Genomic DNA, 16,296 nt, shown 5'->3' on the forward strand with positions numbered 1-16,296 from the left:
CATCCCCCACCCCCACCCTCCAACCAGCCTTGAGGGACCTGATGCCCCACCGGTTCCCCAAGCCAACTTAACTGTGAAAGCCACATCAGAAAATACAATGAAGTGGAGACTATTTTGCCCAATTTAAGTGCATCTGTTCAAACGGCTTACACGGTTTGCCATTGCCTACCTCAGTTATGAACCAAGCGGATAGATTACACTTGTCAGGGATGCTCTAGGCTGATCCTGTATTGAGCAGGGGGCTGGACTAGATGGCCTGGATGGCCCCTTCCAACTCTTGTGATTCTATGAAAAAGCAAGATGTTTTCTTGCAACATCACATTTGAAAACTGCAAATCTCAGCATAGAATACTCAAGTCACACCTTGTGGCTCCTACCCCTCTGCTACCACTCCAGTAACTGAAGTTTGAAGCCTTCCTCCAGTCTAACTCTTAAGCTGAAGGATGGCTGGATCCAACACCAAAACAAACACAAGAGGCTTTTCTGTCGCAGGGACTCACTGGCAACCAGCCAAAAAGGCTCAAGCTTCCACGTGGAAGGCAGTTCCTTCCCTCCCCAAACCCCAAACAGACGCAAGACAAGTGCAAGGGGCATTTCTCTTGCATGGCCTCTCACTGGCAATCAGGCAAGCCGGCTCAAGCCCCCACCTGGAAACAGGCACCTTCCCTCTCCCACCCCAAAACAAAGAGGCTTATGAAGAGCCTTGCACTGTGCTTAGCTTTAAAGCCCATTGGGGGCTAGGGAGAGAAATGCGTGGCATGGCTGCTGGGGCACTCCCAGTCCCGAGCCCAACCTTCCTCTTGGGCAGAGAGAGGCGAGGGGGAGACTTACTGATCCAGTGGCCTGTGGGGCACGAGAGCAGCAGATCTGGGGCTCAAGCTTCCACGTGGGGTCTTCCCAGCATTCTAGTTGAAGCAGAAAGAAAGGCGGAGCCCGGACAAGCACTTCCCTTTAGAGGGTGGGGTTTTCCTTGCTGTTGCCAAGAGAAGATACAGAGAGCTGTTGGGGGGAAAGGACGGCGCATGGCTTGCTGCTGCCCCTGGCAGCGGCAGCAAGGGGGAGGAATAAGTCAGGGGGGCTGTTCAGGGCAAAAAGTCAGGGGTCTGGGACCCCAAATGCCCCACTGTAGCTATGCGTCTGTGTAGGAGACAACACAACTGCAAACAGTGATTCACTTCAGTGTTGGGGATGGGTATTCTCTAACAGAAACAGTGGTACTCTGGAAGTATATTTTGTCATATGAACTGATACTTCTTGTGGGTGGTAAGGCAGTCTTGTCATCCACTACTTGCAAACAATAAAAGTCAAAGAGTTATAGGGTGAATGCCTTTGGCCAATGGCCATATGTATCATATAAAAGATCCAATAAGACAGAGCATTAGAGTAGAATGTCTTTTTCTCATAACTTTTCTTTAAGTGAGAAACTCTTGGGTACATTTTGGCTGCAGTCCTCAGAACCCTTTCCTGGAAGTAAGCCCCAGTGAACAAAATAGGGCTTTCTTTTGAGTAGGCCTGCCTAGAATTGCTAATTCATTAATTAAAATTTGGTAGAGTTGCTAGGATCCCTAATGGATTAAAAATCCAAAATTATTTCTAACTTGGGAGTTTGATTTAGAATTCAGCAAACGTTATATAAATACGCTGCCACAGCACTATTAGTGCCATAAAATATTAAAACCATTACGATAAATGTAGGGTGCTAGATGCAGCAAAGGAGGCCTGAATGCACTTTCTGTAAGAGAGGGGATAACTGGTGTGGTAGTAAAAGCGTCATTAAGTCACAGCAGAATCAGGCCCGTAGCCAAGATTTTTTAATTCGGGGGGCCTTTAAAGAAGTTGGAGAGGCATCCCGCACCCCCCCCCCAAGGGAGCGCCACAAATAAAATAAAAAAATTGGAAGTTGGGGGGCCTGGGCTGGATGGGAAGTCAGGGGGCCTTGGCAGTAAGTCAGGGGGCCAGGCCCTGAGATGCCCCAGTGTAGCTAGAGACCTGAGCAGAATTATGGTGACACAATCGGGTTGTTAAGGCATGAGATGTTCAGAGGTGGTTTGCCATTGCCTGCCTCCATGTCATGACCCTGGTATTCCTGGGAGGTCTCCCATCCAAATACTAGCCAGGGCCAACCCTGCTTAGCTTCCAAGATCTAGCTAGCTTGGGCTATCCAAATCAAGGCCGAATCAATGTGCTATTGTGGCTAAAATGACCAAAGCAGGTGCAGAGCTTTATAGAAGTTTTTTTTTATCATGTTATCTATTACAGTATTCATGTTAAAGTGAGTATATTTAGATGGACCTTTAGAAATCACTTTGTTGACCATGAATAGGATGTAACCAGTGTCCTGAAAACTCTTACCTCCAATAGATATCTGGAAACAGAGGATCGGGAATACTGTGTTAATAAGCAAAATGATCTCCAATAAACAGCTTTGGAAAGGAACAATAGACTCATGCAAGTAAATTAAGGCAATGGCGTCATGTTTCCTGTTGAACTATGCCAATAGGAATATTAGACAGAAAGTTTTGTTCTGATATTAAATTTATTTCCTGAAAATAGATAATCTGCTGCAATAAGCATATTTATATTTGTGGATCGTTTAATTGCTCTTTTGTATTTTTCTCATTTTATACAATAAAAATGTGTGAATTTGTGCTATAAAAATCTAAAGCTTATGTTACAGGGTTTCATGCTGTCTGTATAGATTCAGTGTTCCCCTCTGAGTGGAGGACATCTTGCTTAGGGAGGCAGGAACCAAACTTCACTTCCTGTCCACTAGATGGGATACGCCCCTCAGCTTCAGTTTCGTTCCTGCCTCAGTAGGGAGCGCAGCACTTAATTGGCACTTGTGCCTTTTTTCCAACCATTCTCTACCCATTTTTCAACTTTTATCTTTTCTTTCTTGACTTTCAATTTGCCTCCTCCTCTCCTGTCTCTATAACCCTACTCCTCCTCCGTTTTTTCAAAACTTCCACCTGTTTTTTCTCCCCGTCCGACACTCCAATTGGGGAATGTTGGAATGGGATGATTCGGATGGCTTCTCAGACTCTGAAAGGGGCGAAGCCTTTATGCCGGCACCAGAAGAAACCAGGAGAGGGAAAGACAAATCTTCCACCCCCTCTACCACGGCGCGTACGGTGGCGCCAAAAGACAAACATGCCAAAAAGCGGCCTCACTCTCCGACTCCGGAGCACGATGTGGGCACCATTTTAAAACAGCCAGCTAAACAACGAACCCCTGAGGAAGCAGGGGGCGGCTGTCGCTGCTGCCATAAGCCACAGTATGGGCTCAGAGGATGTCGCAGCAGTCTCTAATGCTCAAGGGGACGGAGCAACTTGTTCCACACATTCTGAGACTCCTGGTCTACTCTTGACTAATCCTGACAAGGGCACCAACATATTACTGACCCCTGAGGTGATGCAATTTTTCAGACAGGCAGTGAGGGAGGAGGTCGCTACTCTTCATCGCGATCCCCAATCAGGTGCTTCGTGCAAGGCCATTCAGATGCCCATGTCAATCCTTATCCCCAGAGTGATATGAATAGATCTTGCCTGGACGAGGAAAGACCCCGCTGGCCAACCAAAGCGGCCAGAAAAGGTCATTATTGTTCTATGAGGGAAGACCCACAATGGGATCTCTCTCAGCTTGCAGATAGTGAGATAGATGATAGGGAGGAAGGAGAATTGTTCTCAGATGAGGAGGTAGAAGAAGAGATGGAGATTCCTGAGCCCTCTTTGAGGTTCCTTAAACCTGAGGACTATCAATACTTGCTCAAAAAGACTCTGTCTGCCTTAGAACTTATTCCCAAACCCAAGGCAGAAGGTTCTAGCAGCTCTGAGCCAACTGATGAGGGAGCAAAGACTATTTTCCCAGAACCCCCGGGTTTGAGAAAGTTTTTCCCTTCCCTGAATTCTTAGAGAAACAATTAGGTAAGGAGTGGACTAAGCCTATGGCGAATAAGCATTGTGCTCCTAATGTTAGAAAACTGTATACCTTGCCTAATTTTACTGTCAAGCTTTTACAGGTCCCCCTAGTGGACGCACCAATTACAGCACTCCAAACTTCAGGATTGCTTGCTGAGGATGGAGAAGGCATGGTGAGAGATAGTATGGATCGGAAAGCTGAATTCACATTACGCAAGGCCCATGAAGCCACAGCCATGGCCATCAGAGCGGCAGCCACAGCTACTGTGGTGGCTATGGCCTCCATTGCCTGGTCTAAAAAGATGGTCCAGCTTATTCCTGACTCTTAACAAATGCCTGGCTGAAGGAGCAAACAGACGTCTACAATCCTCTTCCTTCTCCGCCGACGCCACTCTGGATGCTATGATTTTCTCCTCTAGAGCCTTGGTCTCTAGAAGAACGTTAGCTGGGCTGTAAGTCGATACGACCCACATACCAGACGGGCCCGCCGAAAGAAAGAAAGAAGAAGCCACCGGACCGGACGACCACACCAGGAACCGAGCACTGACACCCGAAAGACCGCCCGGGAAGAACAACCAAGAAAAACAGCGAGCCCTGCCACCTGGGTGCCGGTAGGCAGCCCCAACCCCTGTCGACATGTGGCCTTAGCTAGGGATAAATTCGGAACTTGTAAGCCGCTCAGAGACCCTTCGGGGTTGGAGCGGGGTAGAAATCGAAGTTATAAATAAATAAATATAAATAAATATGGCTACAAGCCTGGCAAGCTGATCTTCATGCCAAGAGCATTGTTACGGTGTATCCCAGGGCGACTGTCTTTTTGGTGATGCGCTAGACAGGGTACTTGTTGAAACAAAGGACAAAAAGAAAATGATGCCTAGATCGTTGGGCAGAGCATTCCAGAGGGGCCTGAGTTCCTTCTCCTTTTGTGGTCAACGACCCTTCTACAGCTATAGCAGAAACAGCAGACGTCCGTCTTGGGGAACTTCCAGACAGAATTTTAGAAGAGTCCAATGCAGACACGTGGTCACAGGAGGTCACCAGCAAGGTGTATCCCAGGGCGACTGTCTTTTTGGTGATGCGCTAGACAGGGTACTTGTTGAAACAAAGGACAAAAAGAAAATGATGCCTAGTTCGTTGGGCAGAGCAGTCCGGAGGGGCCTGAGTTCCTTCTCCTTTCGTGGTCAACGACCCTTCTACAGATATAGCAGAAACAGCAGACGTCCATCTTGGGGAACTTCCAGACAGAATTTTAGAAGAGTCCAATGCAAACACGTGGTCACAGGAGGTCACCAGCAAGGGGTACTCCATTGAATTTCTAAGCAGACCTCAAGACCGATTTGTCCCCTCACCATTCATAAAGGACTCTGTCAAGCTGGAAAGGACCTTGGATCCCATCCATCATCTTTCCAGCATTCTAGCTATCGAGACTGTTCCACCAGAGGAGAAGGGGCGAGGTATTTACTCCATCTTTTTCACCATCCCCAAAAGAAACGGAAGCTGGAAGGCCATCCTGAACTTAAAATTCCTAAACAAGTTTGTACGGTTGAGATGCTTCCATATGGAAACTCTTCACTCCATAGCGGAGGCCCTCCAGCCAGAAGAGTTTCTGATGTCCATCGACTTTACGGAGGCATACCTACATGTGCCCATCTTCAGCGGTCACAGACGTTTCCTACGATTTTGTGTTCAGGGCCCTCCCCTTCAGCCTGTCAACCGCTCCCAGAGTTTTTTCCAAGATGCTGATTCATCCAGTTGTTCTCCTAAGAGAAAAAGGGATACACGTCCACCCATACTTGAACGACCTTCTGATCCATTCAGTCTCTCGCTCCAGGTCCGTTCTAGACACCAAATGCACCATACAGTGCCTACAGTCTCATGGGTTCATGGTGAATCTTCAGAAGAGTTGCTTAACTCCGTCTCAGTCCATAGAACATCTAGGGGCGATACTGGACACATCCTTAAACACTATGGTTCTGCCCAACTCCAAGGCAGAGAAGATCCGCGGTCTCTGCAGACAGATCATCAGGAGCCGTCAATCTCTCCTTATGACCCTAGCTAAGCTGATGTGTCTATTCATTTCCAGTATAGACATGGTTCCCTGGGCCCATCTTCATGCAAGGTTTCTCCAGCGGTTCTTGAGACCCTTCCAACTCAGGATTATGCGACGTCACGATGTACCTGTCAGGGTACCCTCCAAAGTGAAGTCCAGTCTCCAATGGTGGACCAAAACACACCACCTTCTTCGGGGCCACGCATATTATGCAGAGGACTAGAAACAAATCGTCATGGATGCCAGTCTACAGGGATGGGGTGCAATTTACCTCAACTCTCCAGCACAGGGGCTATGGCCCAAGGAGGACAGCAAGCTTCCGATAAATGTGTTGGAACTGAGAGCCGTCAGTTCTGCATTTTCTTCCTCAGATTGCAGGTTGTCATGTTTTGATCAGAATGGACAACTTTGCAGCCAAATTGTACATAAACAACGAGGGAGGTTTGAGGTCTGCACATTTAAGCCAGGAGGCAATACAACTTTTCCTCTGGGCAGAGTCCAGTCTACATCAAGGCAGAACACATAAAGGGAGTCTTGAATACTCAGGCGGACTTGCTCAATCGGTGTCATCTGCAGGAAGTGGGGTGATCCCTGAAGCGGGACCTATTCTGGCTGATAGTGGATTCCTTTGGTCTGCCAAATGTGGACCTGTTTGCCTCTCCACTCAACTTACAGGTGAGGAGATACTTCACCAGGTTTCATCATCACAATGCAGAGGGAACAGATGCACTGACATCTCCATGGCCTCAGGGACTGATGTTTGCCTACCCGTCAATGCCAGTCATCCCGAGACTCCTGAGGAAGATTAAGAGAGCAGAGGTCATTCTGGTGAACCCCTATTGGCCCAGGAGGCCGTGGTTCTCGGATCTCTAGTGTCTGTTGGTCCTGCTGCCTCTTCGTCTCCCAGTGTCTCCAGACATGTTAACACAGGGGCCAGTTTGGCATCCAGACCCAGGATGGCTTCATCTGACTGCCTGCCGATTGAGAGGAGCAAGCTCCTCAAGCTAGGCTACCCAGAAAACCTGACCAACACAATGTTAGCATCTAGGAGACAATCTACATGCAGGATCTATAAAACCACTTGGAAGGCCTTCATTAGATGGGTTGGAGGAAATCTATAGATCCCCTCAAACCGCACCTCAGGAGTGTCCTTGCTTTTCTCCAGGATGGCCATGACTCCGGCCTGAAGGCATCCACTCTTAGGAGACAGGTAGCGGCCCTTTCGACGGTTTTAACACCAGTCAAAGGCTGAGTCATCTCCAGACACCCCCGCGTCAAGCGATTTCTGAAGGGAGTGTCTCTTAGGGACCCTCCTATTTCTCACAGGTTCCCCACCTGGAGACTCAACATAGTCCTCAATGCTCTGACTAAACCTCCCTTCAAGCCTATTAAAGAGATCTCGCTGAAGTGGCTCAGGATGAAAACGCTCCTTCTGGTGGCCATAACCTCGGCCCGTCGAGTTTTAGAACTAGGAGCTCTTTCCACTAGCCCAAGACTTTGTACCTTTCATAAGGACAAGGTCATCCTACTACCAGATCCTACCTTCCAGACCAAGGTAAATTCCAGGTTCCATAAATCCCAAGAGATTTGCCTTCCCTCCTTTTGCCCAAAACCTCTTCATACGCAGGAGCGCATCTGGCACACTCTCAATGTCTGACGAGCATTGAAAGTTTTCCTTCACTGCACCAGTGCATTTAGGAAGTCAGAATCCTTGTTCATTTCAGTTTCTCCACCTAACAAGGGGTGCAAGATGTCTAAGTCCACAATTAGTTCTACGCTCAAGTACTGTATTACCAAGGCATATAGAGTGCAAAAGATGGTGCCTTCTCCAGGTATCACTGCACATTCAATATGTAGTGCAGCGACCAACACGACCCTAGCAAACCACGCCTCAGTTGAAGAGATCTGCAAGGCCGCCACATGGTCCTCAGTTTTTACCTTTTTTCGACACTATAAGATCAATGTTTTTGACTCTGCTGATGCGGCTTTCAGACGGAGAGTTCTTCAACAGATTTTTACAGGCCAAGACGATGACCCACCCGAGTAACATGGACACTACTGTAAGGAGATCCCAGCAAGATGTCCTCCGCTCAGAGGGAGAACAGGCCATTGGTACTTACCATGAAGGGTCCTTCTCTGAGGTACGGAGGACATCTTGGGCCCTCCCTTTTCATCATCATGTCTGTCTTTTTTGTTGCTCTATTCTTTCTATCTCTCAGGGTAGTCCTTCCTGTCCTTACCCATCCTTTTATGCCTGTTGACCCTTCTGGGTTCTACTGTTCTAGTGGGTTGTTACAGTTTATGGTGTTTTTATAATGTTTTTTACAAGGTTCACTGCTCATTGGAGTTCTGTAACTGAAGCTGAGGGGCGTATCCCACCTAGTGGACAGGAAGTGAAGTTTGGTTCCTCCCTCCCTAAGGAAAGGGTGGGAAACACCCAGCAAGATGTCCTCCATAGCTCAGAGGAGAAGGACCCTTCATGGTAAGTACCAATGGCCCATTTTCCACACTCCTGCTTCATATTCTGTGATCTGTATGCTTTAAGAGCATTTCCAAGCCAATGATGGGAATGCTTAAACTGAAGTAATTGCTGCACAGACCTGGTACTTGTGCATGGTGGTATTTTATTTTGGAAAGCACAGATGTATGAATTAATGTAACAGTGCTATATCAAAAGGGCTCATGAACAACTGCCTGTTACAACCGAATTATATCTAGGGAACAGAAGAGGCTACACACGCTCAACTCTTTCCTTTCTCTGTGTTCATTCCCCTACCCTACAATCTTTCCTAGTTGAAATGAATGTGGGTCTTTATACAATTGGTGTACATGGGGTGCTTCCCAAAACACATTCACTATTTAAAAATTAAGATGGAAGCCATCCCCATAGTGATTTCCTTCTTCAAATGTTCATGTAACCTGATCCCTAAGCAACTACTTGGATAATTTCTTTTGTTTGTTAAAAACAAAAATAACCAGCCTGACCACCAAGACTTTTTACCTATAACTGTAACATTGTGGAGGAAATTCTTTCCCTTTTACTTGGTTTTCTCCATTGTGCTTGGGTTTTTCCTTTGAACATAATTGTAAATACAATAATGGCTTATATTGTCAGGAAGGAAGAGCTTCATGTTGTGAATGCCGGTAGTAGTGAATAGATACAATTATACATTCGACCACAACTATTATTCTAGAGGAGATCCATTGATGTCCCAGCATATCATAAGAGACTGTTGTTGGATGCTTCAGATTTAAAGGTTTATTGGCTGCAGTGTAGTTGGAGCCACTTTTATTCAGTAGCAGAGTAAGTGTTGTGAGGATTATGGTTGCTATTTTATGTTAAATATTTCCTAGTTGGGTGTTCCCTCCCAAACTAAGTGGCAAAATTTTAATTGTTTTTCAGCAACAAGAGCAGGATCCAACTAACTTATATATCTCCAATTTGCCGCTTTCAATGGATGAGCAAGAGCTTGAGAATATGCTGAAACCTTTTGGACAGGTTATCTCTACAAGAATACTTCGTGATTCCAATGGCACGAGTCGTGGAGTTGGTTTTGCAAGGTATTATAATACCTGTCTCTTTTTTTTCTTTAAAAAATGCTTTGTTTGATAAATAATAGTAATGCTATTAAAAAAGAAGAAAAATTATGGGAAACAGACCAAACTTTATTATAAAAAGGAGCACAAAGGTTGATAATCTGGTCAAGTATATATTGACTGGTCAAGTACTTATGTCACTGTTCTCTTTGGGGTTATGGGTGGGGGGAATACAGCCAAGTTCTGAACTATTGTAATATATTATTTTCATTTTGCTAGCTGTGAACAAGATAGAAAAGAATGTGCAGTTGTCCTTGCCTTTTATCCTAGAACCTCAGAGACAGCCCACACAGTTGCTAAAGTGCTTTAAATATGAACCTGTAAATAATGTGTGTTTGGGATTCTGAAAGGCTAGGGAGCCCTCATGCCTGCCTTTGCTGTCAGTGTAAAATTTCATGATAATCGGTTCCTTAGAATTAAAAATCTAGGCTGCCACCTGCACAAGGACAGTCATGGAATATTTAGCACTATTTTACTATAAAGTAAGCAGTCACTTGACTGTCATCCACTTCTAGTGCAGAATACTCCTAACCCCTTATGTCCTCAGTGTGAGAGCCAATGTTGTATAAGTGGTTAGAGTGTAGGACTAGAATCTCGGGGAACCTGGGTTCAAGGCCCCACTCTGCCATAGATGATCACTTGGTGACCCTGAGCTAGTTACTCCCTCTCTAGGCCTAACCTGCCACTGAGGGAGGGTTATTTTTGTGAGGACAGTGTGGAGCTGGGGCAAACAATGTTGTAACCTGCTTTGGGTTCCTGTTGGGGAGACAAGCAGAGTAGAAATACTGCAATAAAATCACATTTCTCAGTTGAATATTTTACTCAGTGATACTTTACAGGAACCAAAACCCAGAAATAACTGGTTAAAACAGACTGTTCGCATAACCGTTATTTGTTTTTTATTAGCTATGAGAGTCTAATCTTCCCTTTTTTTCCATTAGGTGCCATATGCAATTACAAAATTTGGCAAAAGTTTGTTTTGCTCCATTTGGATGTTTTTGTTAGGTATCAAGTTTATTTTGCATACCATATGACTATTCTGAAGGGGGGGGACTAGCTGGGTGAATCAGATATGAAGTATTGATCTAATCCCAAATCCATCTGTTTTCTAAGCTTGTAATCACAGCACCTCTTCTCTTTTGAGGAGAGGAGGACATCCTGATGCTTCTCCCATAATCCCCGGAGGCAAGATATTAAGTCATTTTCTTCCCTCTCCTGAGGAGAGAAGTACCTAGTTCTTCAGTTCTTTTTCTCCCCCCATCGCATGTGCAGGACTTGGAGGAGCTCCAATTGCCTTTTAGCCTTTTTTCTGTTGCAGAGGGTTTTTTAGGTCATCTTTTATTTCCTCAGAAAAGAGCAAGAGTCCAGTAACACCTTAAAGACTAACAAAATTTGTGACGGGGTAATGAGCTTTCCTGAGTCACTGCTCCTCCCTTCAGAAAAAAACTCCTTGTTTGTCCTCCCACCTCCATCTCTGCCCTGCTCAGCCACTAAACCACATGGCTGTGTCATTTGCTTTTGAAACAGCAGGCGCAGGAGCAGATGATTTAGGGGTCATCATGCCAGACAGCAGAGGGCTGCAGAAGCAAAAGCAGAGATGTAAATTCGCCCCTCCCAATGAAATCAAAAGAGCGTCAAGCTGAAACCAAAAGCAATTCAACCAGCTGTGAGATCTTTGGCACCAAAATCCCTGCACCTTCTTGCAGCAGCTGCCAGTGGCTTGTGTTCACTGCCCTGAAGCCCAAAACGCAAACTGATCAAGAGGTGGTGAGTGTGCAAGTCAATCCTGCTTCCCTGGGCCCCTCAGGAGGAGGTGGAGAGGCCTTTGTTGCCCCGGTGGGTTTTTCAGGATAACAATAAGATGGTCAGAAGAAGGGGGGATAGGGCATCGAAACTTAAGGCAGCATTCTGGGAGAACGCCCTTAAAGCCTCGGAGCCCTCGTCCACGTTGGCCATGGAGAAAGCACCCAATTCCGCATCTTTGGAATTGATGTGTTTGGCTCCATCTCCTGGATCCGTGTCTCAGCAGATCCAGTCTTGGTCACGCTTCCCTCGGGCTGATTGCACCTCTTCTGAGCCTTCAGCTAAGAAGGCTAAAGGCAAGACAAAGGAAAAGTGTAAATTGGCTCCCCAGCAGAATGCTCCCATCTGCACTACTGAGCCAATGCCAACTTTGCAGGAGAAGCCCAGGACCCCATCTCCGGGTCCAAGATCTCCACCTGTTTCTGTCTTCAGTGGGGAGATCTCCACTTGTTTCTGTCTTCAGTGGGGATATTGGCTTACCACGTGACCAGGTCCCACCTGAGTCTGATCCAGAACGAATGGCCACAGTTCCGTGGTCTCAGCCCCAATTGCTGATGCAGTGGCCTTCGCATCCTTACATGATGTCTTCAGGATATTTGGAGGAATGGAGTGACAACTTTGCAAGCCTCAGTGATGCGAGTTTGTATCATTACCCTCATCGGGTATCGTGCCCATCAGTGACCATCTCACACAGGCCACATTCTCCTATTCCTGCGATGAGAGGAGGAAAAACAGCAATTGAATCTGACTGATCTGACACAACTTCGGATCCAAGCCTGTGTGAGGGTAGGCAAGCCATCTCCGGCGTCTCCCACAGAGGATCTCAACATGTTTAGACAACAGATTATTCATATGGCCCAGTCTCTTGAGACAGAAGTCATTACCTCAGAGCACAAACCCAAAGATAAGATTCTGAGTCACCTCTATTCATAGTCTCCCAGAACTATTACTTTCCTGGTGTTAGAGGGCCTTGAAGACCTCATGCAAGAACTGTGGCAAAAACCTGCATCTCTCCAGCCTACCTCCAGAAGGGTAAAACATTTTTATAAGACAACTCCTCCTCCTCCATCCTCCTTGGTTACAGAGGAGGTGCAGCTGATGAAGGGCCATCAGGCCTAGGACTCCGCTTCCATGGATTGGGAAGGAAGAAAACAGGATGTCATGGGTCAAAAATTATATTCTTCAACAACTTTAGGTTTCAAGATTGCCAACGATGAAACCATTATGGCTGGTTATCCGCTCCTCTTATGGGAGAGGATTCTTCCATTCCTGGAACTCCTGTCAGAAGATAAGCATCACCTCACTAAAGTTCCACATGCGGAGGCCATTAAACTTTCAAAGCGGCAAATTAATGCGGGACAGCATTCTGCGGATTCATCTGCGTGGGCCATGGCAAGCCCTGTTGTACTCAGGCGCCATATGTGGTTAACGGCCTTTCCTGGTGTTAGCCGCCCTGAGCCCACTTTGCGGGGAGGGCGGGGTAAAAATTCCAATAAATAAATAAATAATTTCCTGTGAAAACCAGGCTTAAGGCTGAGGACATACCTTTCGAAGGTTCCACTCTCTTATCTTCCAAGATAGATGATGCTTTCCCTGATAAAGAAGAACAAGCAGATAGCGAAGTCCCTAGGAGTCTCACATTCGTCCATGTCCCAATTTAAGCAGAGGTGCATTGTGGGACAGCCCTGGCATCTGTTTCAAAGGGACTATCACTTTTCCATCCTGTCGGGGTCTCAGTATCCTACCCTTAAGCCATTTACCCCACAACAGGGTTACCATAGGCATAAGGGTTCCTATCAACCTAGGTCGAATCAGCAACTGCCCTCTTTCAGAGAGGCATCTTCATCCCAGAAGTCATCCTTCTAACTAGGATTGTTGCCAGCCCCTGTTAAATTCAGGGACAGGCTGGCTCAGTTTTGCTACAGCCTGTGAGGCTATTACCTCCGATGAGTAGGTTTTGTTCATAGTTAAATTTGGTTACACATTAAAATTTAAGTCTATTCCTTCTTTTTCTTTACCTTTAAAGGGATCCAACCAAGCAGCTTTGGGTCTTGCCCAGACTTTGGCCTTTTTAATTGACAAGGGCACCATAGAGGAGGTTACAGTGTCTCAAGCACTGGAGGGTTTCTTCTCTCGTATGTCCCTAGTAGATAAGAAGGATGGGGTAGTTAGACGCATTTTAGACTTCAGAAAATTAACCATTTTTCTTCATGTTTCAAAATTCTATATTTATTTATTCAACTTTTATCCCGCCCTTCCGCCGAAGCGGCTCAGGGTGGCTCACAACATTAATAAAACCTGGTGTCCATCCCTTTAATTTTATAATCATTAAAAATTAATTGTAGGTTCATCATTTTTTATTTGAAGGATGTCTATTTTCATGTTTTAATCCACCCTCAACATTGCAAGTTCTTACATTTTTCATGTGGGGAACAAGTTTTTCAGTACACTGTACCATCTTTTGGTCTAGCCCTTGCACCCAGTGTATTCTCGAAGTGTTTAGCCCGAGTTGTTGCTTACCTCCATATGAGGGGTTGCCATATATTCCCTTACTTAGATTATTGGTACAGTGGCAGATTCCAAGGACTGTTTGTTGAGTTATTGCACTCTTGTCCTGGAGACCTGTCAAAGACTAAGACTCCTGTTAAATTGGGATAAATCACAATTAATTCCATCTCAGAGAGTACAATTTATCGGAGCTATGCAAGATTCCCTAGTGGTGAAAGGTTTTCTACCTCCCAAAAGGGTACAGGTCATCTTTGCCTTGGTGAGACAGTTCAGATCTCATGGGTTCCAATTGGTTTGGAAAATCCTGCACCTTTTGGGATATATGGCTTCTACCACCACAGTCCTGCCTATGGCTAGGTTACATATGTGACCTTGCAACTCTGGTTTCTATCTTGTTATAGAACTGGGGTTCATGCCTTATGGCACAGATTCTCTATTTCCAGACCTGTCATACATTCTCTATTGTGGTGGTCTTCTATAAATAATTTATCCTTTGGTGTTTCTGAACATGAGGTAGTCCTTACTACAGAGGCTTCGCTCTTGGGTTGGGGCACTCATTGTGAGGGATTGTCAGATGGGGTACTTAGTTAGAAGATGAGAAACTGCTGCACATTAACATTTTAGAATTGCGAGCAGTTCCGTATGCCCTTCTTTGTTTCTCAGATACCCTTTGGAACCAATCCATTTTTGTCCAGATGTACAATGCAGTTAAAATAAATAAAACAAGCAAGGGGGTCCAGGGTCCAGAGGTCTATGTCAGGAAGCTACCCTTGCATGAGGCACAGCAGTGAAGCTCAATACTTCCATTCAAGCTATCCACATCCTTGGGAATTTAAACACGGAAACCAACAGATGGAGCAGGGCTGGCACACTCTTCCACGAGTGGTCCATAAAGGCCACTAACCTGGAACCGCTTTTTACCCTCTGGGGGGTTTCGGATGTCGATCTTTTTGTGATGCAAGAAGACTATGAGGTTCTGTTCCCGAGCAGGCTCAGTAACATCCCACATGTCAGAGTGTCCTCCTCTCTTCAAATGAGAAAGGAACTTTGGACTTACCATGGACTTCTACTTGAGGTAGAGGAGGACACCCTGGACCCACCTGATATAGGGGAATCTGATTGCTTTGTGAATAATGGCCCTCTTGTCTCAATTATCTTAAACTCTTTTCCCACTGTTACTGTTTGTTATGTCTTTATTATATCCTATGTAAAGACTTAAGACATGTAAAGCTGGAACAATCCTATTGGCTAATGTGTGAATGTACCCAATCAGATTGCAGAGAAATGTTCAGGAGGGAACTGATCTGATTGGATGTTATCTTTGTAATGCCATTGGTCTTTAACTGTTCTAGGGCGTGGCTACACCAGCCCGGGATAGTTTAAAAGGAGCCCTGCTCCACTGTTTGTTGTTGTGTGTTCTTCACTGTTCCTGTTTGAAACCAATAAAGCTGATTCACTGTTACTTACAAGACGGCATTGAGTCAATACTTGACACTGTTAACTGCTGAATGTTGTTTCTTCTCTGAAATAGGTCTGGCCCTCTGGCCTCGTCTCATAGTTGTTTAATCTTAAGGTTATGTCCTGTTGGCAGCAACAAACAATGACACACTTTGTGGTGTTCTATGGAAAGCTCTGGAAGCCTCTGAGCTGAAGAAGGAGATACTCCTCTCCTCAGGGGCAGGAAGAAAATGATCTAATATCCTGCCACCACGGATTGTGAGAGAAGGAGTACCCAAACATCAGGAGGTCCCCCTTTAGCTCAAATAGAATGAACCTTCATGGTAATTCCAAAGTTCCTTTTCTTCTCATACATGCATAATGTTGTAAACTACACAGGGCTTGAGGGCTGAATACAGTGCATGGCCAGGATATCAATCCTTGGCAATTAAACACCAGATTGACCAGGAAAAATATTTGAATACAGATGTACTGTACATTGGGCGTCTGAGACACCACCAAGGAGTACAGAATCACAAAGTAAAGAAAGCAAAACATGTATAAATTCTTAATTATCTATGTTCTTTTTTACACAGGATGGAATCAACAGAAAAATGTGAAGCGGTGATTGCTCATTTTAATGGAAAGTTCATTAAAACACCACCAGGAGTTTCTGGTATGTTATTTGAATTCTTCTAAATACTGAGGGTGGTTCTTGTTACTAGAAAATAGTTGTATGGTTACGATAACCAGGACCAGTTCACAGTGTATTCCCTGAATCATGGATAGTCCTTTTGATCCTCTGCATTTATTTATGTAGACAAATATAACTTGCTAATTAAGCAGTCATGGCTGTGGCTGGCACTGATCCCAATGATGTTTTCCCCATCCACTGAATTTAGATAAATTTCTACCAGTCACTTCATTAACATGAACACATGCCTGTGTTTGGATGTTGCAGCAAGTCAGAGTAAGGAGGGTCCA

At 45.5% G+C, this 16,296-nt stretch overlaps 1 protein-coding gene across 5 annotated transcripts in view; it reads left to right on the forward strand.

Annotated features, from left to right (window-relative positions):
• Positions 1 to 16,296, forward strand: part of RBMS1 (RNA binding motif, single stranded interacting protein 1) — a 201,444-nt gene that overhangs the window by 164,978 nt on the left and 20,170 nt on the right. For all 5 annotated transcript variants that reach the window (XM_015429644.1, XM_015429645.1, XM_015429641.1 and 2 more), the window contains exons 5-6: positions 9,371 to 9,528; positions 15,909 to 15,988. In XM_015429644.1, coding sequence (XP_015285130.1) covers positions 9,371 to 9,528; positions 15,909 to 15,988 — 238 coding nt within the window. The remainder of the gene's footprint in view (positions 1 to 9,370; positions 9,529 to 15,908; positions 15,989 to 16,296) is intronic.

The sequence above is a fragment of the Gekko japonicus genome, unplaced genomic scaffold, assembly GCF_001447785.1.
Source record: "Gekko japonicus isolate JY-2015 unplaced genomic scaffold, Gekko_japonicus_V1.1 scaffold590, whole genome shotgun sequence".
Lineage (NCBI taxonomy): Eukaryota > Metazoa > Chordata > Lepidosauria > Squamata > Gekkonidae > Gekko > Gekko japonicus.